The 9,387-nt window shown below is 41.7% G+C and overlaps 1 protein-coding gene across 1 annotated transcript in view; it reads left to right on the top strand.

Annotated features, from left to right (window-relative positions):
• WDR45B (WD repeat domain 45B) overlaps window positions 1–9,387 on the top strand; it is a 21,790-nt gene that overhangs the window by 436 nt on the left and 11,967 nt on the right. Inside the window, exons 2-3 of the mRNA XM_019542707.1 lie at window positions 4,742–4,816; window positions 8,315–8,416. Of these exons, the coding sequence (XP_019398252.1) occupies window positions 4,742–4,816; window positions 8,315–8,416 (177 nt within the window). The remainder of the gene's footprint in view (window positions 1–4,741; window positions 4,817–8,314; window positions 8,417–9,387) is intronic.

Below are 9,387 nucleotides of genomic sequence, written 5' to 3'. Positions count from 1 at the left end.
GAGGCCGTCGGGGCCGGGGGCGGTCTCGGGCGGGAGCCCCTTGTACACTTATTTGTCTTCCACTTCTGCCCTTGCGAGGCTTGGCAGGGGAAGGAGCTTGTCAGCGTGTCGCTTGCCTGGCCCGAGCACGTCGTCTCCGGGCTGGTGGTCTCCCTTCGGGTCTGTCTGGTTTTGGTTTTAATTCCGTGGCTTAAAACAAGCAGTGCCCGGGTCTGCCTGGTCAGCGGGTTGTAGACTGGCTGGGGGAGGAACTAACGGGAGCTTTACAGCTGTGAGGCTTGGATCCTCCTTCCAGAGGGATCTGGCTCTTTCTGAGAAGCATCTGCCTGACCCCGCTGTCTGGATAGAAAAATGATAGCGGTTTCCCCTCCCTGTTGGATGGGGAAAGTCATAGTTGTCTGCATCTTCCTTTTGGATCTTTTTGTCAACAAGTAAGAATGAGTTTATCAAAGTGCAGCCATTTATGTGACTTTTAAACGCATACGGTCTCTGAAAGCAATGGGCCAGCCCTTGAAAAAACAAACCTTTGGTGGTTGTGGTTCAGCTGCTACACGGGCTGACAAAGTCTAGGTTTGAAGTTTTCTGCATTGCCTGGTGTGGATTTGTTTTGTGTTCAGTTTCTTCCTGTACTCATTTCTACCAGTGGCAAGCGAGTGTGGCCAGCTGAAGTGTGGGATGAAATTTAATTCTAGGTTCTTGGTCACTTCTGACTAGCTCTAACTAGTCCTTTCTGTGTTGGTGACGTACCAAGTAAGATTGCCTGCGTTGTGCTAGGCCTCCATTCAACTGCCAGCTCCACAGGACTGAAATTCTGCCTATCGGCAGGTCGTCATGGGGGTCAGGCCATGACTTAAAATATGTCACCTTGCTGTTGCCAAGGCTGCCTTAAGTCTACAGTTAATACATGTTTTAAACATTTAATGTATTTTTGGGTATACCATCACTGAGTGTTAAACAGTTTCTGACCTGAGGAACTAACCTGAACTGGATTAAGGGCCTATTTTAAATGATCTGTTTCTTAACTAGCTTGCTGATTTCCACCCCCTGCACCCCAATTGCATGGGCAAAGGAAGTGGGGGAGACTTTCTTTGCTATAATTCTTCAAGTTAAAAGCAGAGGTGGTGAACATCTTAAAACTGTAGTTCTGAAATAAATAGCTTAGACTGACTGACACTTCAGTCTCACCACTAGGCTAATCTTGTTGACTTTCTTTTTCCTTGACTTTCCTAAGAATGGCAGCTAAGAGGAAGACCTCATTTCTTCCACTTTACTGCTATTCAGAAATAGATGTATGAGTCACTGGTGTGTTGAAACTTAGTAGTGTGGGTGTGTGTGTATAACTGTACGGTTTAACCTCATTTCTCATCAACTCAAATTGTTAATCCTATGTTGGCAGGAAAATAGGGGGAATAATTTTAACGGGTCTCTTCCTGGTGTTAACTTGTATGATTGACAAGATGCAAAAGCTATTATCTTCAGTAATAAACATGTGTTTCCCCTTTTTTTAGGCAGTGTAACCTGTTTATGTAAGTTACAGCAGCATAAAGGTCTTTCAGTTAAGGCCTCCAAAACAAATCTTTTGATTTAAACACTTTATTCAAGGCACTGTGGTAATGCCTAGAATGTTTAAAGACTTGAAATTGCTGCAAAAATGAATGAGTAAAACCTCACAATACCCTTGCACCTATGGCAGTATTAAGGCCACTCACTGATGGTAAGCCTTTTTATTCTGCTAGGTCAAGGGTAGGCAACATTTTTTGGCCGTAGTGCCGAAAAAAACTCAGTGCCTACCTTGGAAGGTGCTGGAGTGCCAACATGCCAGAGCCCGGAGCAGCTGTTTGCAGCCTCTAGGCTGCAGCAGGCCCACAGAGTCCGCTCTGCTTGCAGCAGGGCTTGCAGCTTCCCAGCCGCCTGCTGGAAGCAGCCTGGGCTCCTGGGCTGCTTAGAGCCCAGGCTGGTGGTGGTGTGCCGAGTAAAATGGCCTTGTGTGCCATGCTTGGCATGCGTGCCTTGGGTTGCTGATCCCGGTGCTAAATACAATACCAATAGTAAAGTTGGCAATAGAATTTGCAGTCCTATGTTCTGACTCTTAAATTTTTAAGTTTTGTTTTTGGTGTTGTTTTAGTTAACCCAATGGGAACACTCTTAGATTTCAAAAGACAAACGTGAATGATTAGCTCATGTTTTTGGCTAGATGCATTCTGCTGTGACATTTATAGCAACCATCTTCTGTATTTCCCACTCCTCCTAATGTTGAAGAACTTTTCTTTTTGCCAGCATATGGACTCTTCTTGGATTTTAGTCTTTTCTAGAATAGGCAGCATAGCTCTTTTCAAGCCTCAACTTTTTAAAACTTTGGTGTCACCAACTCAGTATACAGATATGGGGTGCACCGATTGTTGTTTTCTTATGGCAGATTTATTAACCAGCCATATTGGCTGATACTGATCTCATTGCCAATGTGCAGCCTGGCAACTTGGAGAGCAGTGTCCAGCTGGTAAGTCTGGAGAAGGGAAGGAGCTGAGGCCAGGGCAGGTGTAAAGAAATATATTCTATATTCTTGTCTATTGCAGGAATAACACAGCCCTTTTTTTTGATCCACATTCCCAACAAGCTTGGTGTATTCTTTCATGCTTACCACAGTAGCCTTCCTCCACCCCCTAGTTTCCCACCCCCCAATAAAACATGCACCTTGTTTTGGGGAAGCCAGAGTGTATTTAAAAAAACAAAACAAAACACTTTCTTTCAGATTTATGGCTGCATGAAGCAGGGGCAGAGCATAACTTTCAGCTTGCTCACCCTCCCTTTCCTGCTCAGTTGAAAGCTACAGTTGTAACCTTTTTCATAGCTGAATTATCAGCAACTTTTTGTTGCATAGCCAAAAACTGAAACTGTCTGCTGCTGAAGACTGAACTCCATAGACGTTCTAGAAAACAGCTAACAATTTGTGGGTCTCTGAAATGGGAGAAGAGACCCAGGAGTAGGTAACATCAAGCTATCACTTCAGGAATTTTGCTGTTTTAGTAGCACATCAAGACATTAAGAGAGGGTTGTTAACATATGTGACAAGGCATTGGCAGGAGTAGGGTGTAGTATCAAGGCTCCCCTCCCCCGCAGTTATTAATTACCACTGGAGGCAAAGGGTGTGGCCATATACATTTGGAGCTGTTTCAGAAAGATAGGGTGTCTCTTGCCTTGAACTATTTACATCCCTACAGTTACGTACATACAAGTAGGGAGCAAAACCAGCTTCAATTTTAAATGATGCTTCATCTACAGAAATGTGGGGCAGAAAACTTTCTAGTACTTAATTTTTCATTGGAATATTTTTTCCATTTCTAAAAATTCATTGTTTCATAAAATTCACTGGTAACAATGAGTAGATGCCAATACACTATTAAGCAAGCTTGGAAGTTTCAAAGTTGTAACTAATGTTTTTCAGGTGACTTATCCCTAGGAAGTGCGTGTGAGAGAGTGCATACATGTTTTATTGATTTGCAGACAGGACCGTAAATACACTTGCATAATAATTCAAACCAAAAATCAAGTTTATGAATTCACCTAATTGGCTGTGCAGGTCATATCAAAACCAAAGAACACACCACCAAGCTTGTTTCTATTTCTCAAAATCTTTTGCTTTTGGGGAATCAGTCGGAAGTGCAATTGGTGAAGAAGATGCAGTGTGATAGGTTGCCCTTGCCCAACTCATTGGTAAAACCAAGCTTTAAGGAAAGGGATTGTGGCTCAAATAGTTCTGAATCTGATTTGCCTCAATCTGATTCTGAAATGGAACTGGTAAGTAGTGCAAGTGATTCTGCAGATTGTGACAGTGGGACTGGAGGTGCCGCAGTGACCTTGGTGGAAGAGAATTAAATTCTGTTGAAGTAGATGAGTGGACACCCACAGCATAACGTGCACAGTTCGTTGGGTGTGCTAAAATTAGTGTTAACAGTTTTCAATGACTTCATGTTTGTTTAAAGTTAAGGAAAAAAATGTAAGGGAAGTACATACTGTTGTTTATAGTCTTCACATTTTTACAAGTATTCCAATAAAAATAATTTCTTTCCACATAAAGCTTTGAATGTGTTTGAATATAACATTTAAAATGCATTAAGTGTGCTCTATTTAATTTTTTTCCTAATCAAATATTTCAGTTCAAATACTTGTGGCTATGGGGACATAATATTAACATGGGGGTACTTTTTTAGGCTTGTTTACTAAATACAAGTGAAAAAAAAAATACATTAAATCAGATCACGCTCTGTTTAGGGCATTGGAAAGTTTTCCAGAAAACCCGCATCTGTGTTCATCTAGTGTTAAAGTTAGGGCCATTTGGTACATTTGTGTTGCCCAGGGGGTGTGTAGACAGCCTGGAATGTAATGGCTGCTGTGCATTCCTGATCACCTCCCCTTTTAAAATGTCCCCTCACCTTTGACATGGCTGCAAGTATGTGCGTATCCATATTCTAAGAGTTGGTGAAGATGTACCAAAATTGCAACCCCATTCTGTAATACTGCCTCAGGATACAGTTTGAATGAGTAAATATTTTCCACTTCCTCCTTTACCACTTGTTTTAAACAAACCTGAAAAGTCTTCTTTCCAGGTACCTTCTCTGTTTTCAGTCAACAGGTATGAGCTCAACATTGGTCTAGATTGGAAACTTCTATAACTTTGGAGTTATTGGAACCCTAGTTTATATGAATAACGTAATTAATTGATACTTTTTATTTTATGCTGTAGGATGCTTTGCATGTGGAATGGAAAATGGATTCAGAGTTTATAATGCAGATCCACTCAAAGAAAAGGAGAAACAAGGTGAGATGCTTTGTCACGACCTGAGCTGGTGCTGTCAAAAGCTCAGCCTACATTTCTCTGACGGATTGCCTGTTTCCTGCTGGGAGACCATATTCATTGACTTCCCTCCTATCCACAGGCTCACATTTGACTTTCAAAGGCATCTTTGCCATTTTTTTAGACCCACTTTTTAATGTGTGAAGCCACTGGCTATATCGCAGTTTAACGCTGTAAAAAAGTGCCGCTCAGAATGCATGGATAGTTGTGACTTGTGTTCATGTGTTACTGTGAGGGTTTATTTGTTAGTATGCTGCTTTATAGAAAGTGATGCTTAAAATATGGAGAAAGAAAATAGCACGACTTAATTCTAAAGTTGACTGTAAGAAAGGTCAGAAGTGTAACAGCACTCCTAGGTTTCTAAGCCTGCCTTTTGTGGCAGATAGAACATTTCAGCAGTCAAGAAATGAGAATACAGGAAGAAATGTATCACTTAAAACCATGGCTTTTGGCATTATCGTTGGGTTCATAGTTTTGAATGTAAGGGATCAAATGTGATGCGTTTCTATGGGGCGGTAGATGAGGGGGATTTCTCGTAACAGGAAGTCTTCCTATTAAGAGGCTTGCCTAGAGTTCGTATTCTTTTTCTCTCCTCTACCCCTTTTTAAGTCAGAGGAAACATAGCCTGGTGGGACTCTAAATTCTTTTGCCTAGTAGTAGTCACTCAAAGGACTAGAATCCAGATGTGAAATCCTGGCTCTTGAAATGAAGCAGAATTCCTTGTTTGAAATGAGTTCAAATTCTTTCTCTGCCCCCACCCTCCTTCCCACCCAAAAGCTTCCTCACTGTGTTGTAGGGTTGGGGGTGGGGCAGAGTGGTTGGGTTGGGTTTTGGACCCTTCATGCTCAGAAAGGCTTGATCTGCTGTCCTGGCTTTCTAGATCCAGCATATGCTTTATTCTAGTATCTCAGCTCTGTGGTGATGGAGGCTGAAAGTGCGTGGTTTTTTGGTTTGTTTGGTTTTTTTGCTTTTTGTCCCTTGCCCCCACTTTGTTTAGTTTGTGGCCTGACTCCCTTTTTAAGTATTAGCTAAGCTTGAGACTTTGAAACCCCCCACCCCGCAACAAAAAACAAAAGAGAACTTCATCTCAACTCAGCCTAGTATAACCATGAGCACATTGGAATACTAATATGGAAATAGCTACAGTGGTAATGAATGAATATTTAGGGAATATTCTGTGGATGAGAAACTAATTGCACAGAAATGCTTATAATAAAGCATCTGCATAGAGATATGAAACTTATAATGACAAACCTTCCTGCTGGGCTCTTGTAAGGAGACTTCTTTCCCCCCCCCACCAAATATTATTGATCATAAATAAATAGCCTTGGGGTATAGAAGCCCCCTACTTGGACTTTCTGCTGTCTTTCTTTTTTCTTTCTCTGTATGTCCTGGCTTCTCTTAACCTATATGCAGTTGGCTAAACATTTTTAACATCGTTTCTCTTAACTGCTAGTGTTTGTCTGTCTCTAATCCTGTCCCTGCTGAAAAATATTCCCTAGTTCCTTCTCCAATCACTCATCCCCATCATCCGTAGGCTTTTTCTTCTGCCCTCGCCCCCTTCCCACTCCCCAGCTTCCTTTTGGGATTCCAGCTGTCTGTCATGAAAGCTGGTGAACTTTCTGTTCTGTGTTTTTAATTATTTTTATCTCCCCCCACCCTTTTTTTTTTTTTTTTTTTTTTTTTTTTTGGAACTTGAATGAGTTGTCCAAAGGAGAAGACTCTCCTGAAACCAGTTGCTATAAAGGATTTGGTGATGGCCTGTTAACAACTTTCACTTGTTAGTTTAGTCCTTCTTCCATATCTCTCTCCCAGTGCTGTTCAAATAGCACACAATTCCACACTGTCATGTTAACCCCCCCCAAATTGTAATTCTCACCTCCTTTGCATTTGATAACATCTTCTACTTTCCAGTACTTAAGGGGGATAATCCACTTGCTCTGACAGAGTTTAGACGGAAGATGGAAGCAATCTGTACTGAGGAACTGTCCACTGACTGATGCTGTCTTTGGACAGGTACCCTAATAGAGAGTAACATAGTATGCAGGTAAAAGGGCCTTCTGGGACTTGCTGTAGGGAATCCCAATAGCATAGTCCTTCTGGTTTGGATTTGGCTCTGGAGACTGAAGCATTCATTGCTTTCAAGTTCAGTTTGTTTCATTGCCAGGGATTGAAGTGAGCGCCACACAGATGTTTTAAATGCACCTGTAAGTGGCAATTCAGGTCTTCAGAACAAGATCAGAATGCTGAAGCTCCAGTACTGCACATGCTGCTAGTCCAGAATCAGACCCACACCAAGGGTATTAACCCCTTATGTCCTTGCTTGAGGAGTGTATACGTTAAAAGACTGTACTCTAAAAAAATCTCTGGTCCAGAGATTACTTGACTTTAGGTGCCTGTAGCCCTATTTAGAGCTATGTACACAATGATGGGTCAGAGCTGAGGTTTACTATGCTGAAAACTGCATGTTCAGAAGCAGGGGGGCTAGATGTTTTACAGAGGCTCCCCTACACTAGAACCTACTTATTAGTGACCAGAAAGCCCTTTGGCACAGAAGACTTGAGGCCCCCCCCCACAACACCTCTCTTGACATTGCAGTCCAAAAACCAATCCATCTTGTAACTGAGGGATAAAGGGGAGAACACTAGGTCTTGAGAACCAGGAAGTGAAATGGGCAAGATGCAGAAGGAGAACTGTACTAGGTTAACATCGTTCAGGCTATACAGTGAAAAGCAATAATAAATAGGTCTTCCTTTCTTCCTCTTAGAATATATTCTTCTGCTAAACTTGATATTCTTTCCTTTCCTCCTGTTTTGCACCTTTTTTGTCTTTGCTGGTTTGTCCCGGGGTCAGCACCCCTACCAATATCCTCCTAATCCTTAAATTTGTATGGCTCCCTAGAGTACATAGTAGCTCGCAGGTCTACACTTTGTTCCTATTGTAACCTTTGCCTCCTTTAGTTGCGTTCCTTGTCCTATTGCCACCTTTACTAGCAGTGTCATATGCCATGTTTGATTAGAAGCTCTCTAAGGCAGAGATATGGTTCCTGCTCTTATTTCAGACAGCATCCAAAACACTGTGCTGTAAGAATAAATCTAATGTGAACTCTTCATCTTAAACTCAGAAATCAAACTTCTCCAGTATGCAGATACCTAACAAACCTATCTCTAAACATAACTATCAGCTCTGAGTAATTCTGCCTGTCCTAGCTGGAAAACAGGAGATCTCATGCAGTGTTTCTCTAGGGCCTATGTCCATCAGTTGTCTTTATCTTACACTAAAGCATTTTCTTGTCACAATGCATTAATGCAAAGAAATCCTAATACAAGCACGAGCACAACTATTTTTGACTGCTGTATTATGTCCTAAAAGTGTTGCTTTTATGGAATTGAAACACCCTTTTTTCCCCTCTGTTCAGACTCATTATGCCATATGTTTATAAATATCCTCTTTGTCTTCCAGAATTCCTTGAAGGAGGTGTTGGGCATGTTGAAATGTTGTTTCGGTGCAACTATTTAGCATTAGTGGGTGGAGGAAAAAAACCGAAATACCCACCTAACAAAGGTATGGTACTGAGCACTTAGACTTTATAAAGGGATGCCTGATCCCTGGGGTCTAACCACAAGCAGCTTGGACACTTTATTTTATTTTATTTTTTTTATTTATTTTTTTTACTTTAATGGTGTTCTGAAGTGTGGTGTGCACCTGATCCAAAACATTACAGTATCTAGGTTTATTTCTGCCACTTAAAGTGAATGCCTATAACTTGAAAGCAGTGAGGACCCATGTAGTTCTGATTAAATGTACACCATGTTTAGCCACTTCTACTCAATAATTACTCAAGAGTAAAGGAAGATACTGACTGCTTTACACAAGGTGCTGAGGCTCACTGCCTCTGTCTTAATGCTTTTTTCTCTTTAAGTGTTAGCTTTTTTTGTATTGCATTCTGTATCTATACCACCCTATCTTTGGCTTGCTGGCTAAGCAGTGTGGTCCATTGCAGTCTGTAGATGAGATCTCCAAAGCAAACATGATGTAGCAATGGTATGCTTGGGTACAAAGTTGTTCACTACTGTGACAAGTTCAGTGGTGATACCTTGCTGCTTGGAATTATAGGGATAAAAGTAACCATCCAGTGCTAAAGGTCCAGGTTCATTACAAAACTAGGACTGATATTCAGTAAGTATTTCAAACTGGAAAACACTTTTACTAGTTTGGGAAAGTGACAGGAAGAAATCTTGAGCACCAAATTCTGTAGAAATATAAAATCAGTTTGTCTTGTTGGGAAATTTGTGAGAGAACTTGAACTACAGAGGAGATTCAGACTGTATCTCAGGGTGATGAAGCAACCAAAAGTTTATTTTTATTCTATTTCCCCCGCTCCCCCAATTCAGGCTGTGATGCAGGAGTTATCTTGTCGGTGGTGGAAGGTCAGGGCTAACAGGGCTTTGCTGTCCCCATTCCCCACCAGGCAGGGCAGTGAGTAGGGCTGCAAGGCAGCCTGGCCATGGGTTCTGGGCAGCTGCAGGGGGGGG

The sequence above is a fragment of the Crocodylus porosus genome, unplaced genomic scaffold, assembly GCF_001723895.1.
Source record: "Crocodylus porosus isolate Cpor-Errol unplaced genomic scaffold, CroPor_comp1, whole genome shotgun sequence".
NCBI lineage: Eukaryota > Metazoa > Chordata > Crocodylia > Crocodylidae > Crocodylus > Crocodylus porosus.
The sequence above is the reverse complement of the archived record's forward strand: the minus strand, read 5'-3'. Positions and strand labels throughout refer to the sequence as shown.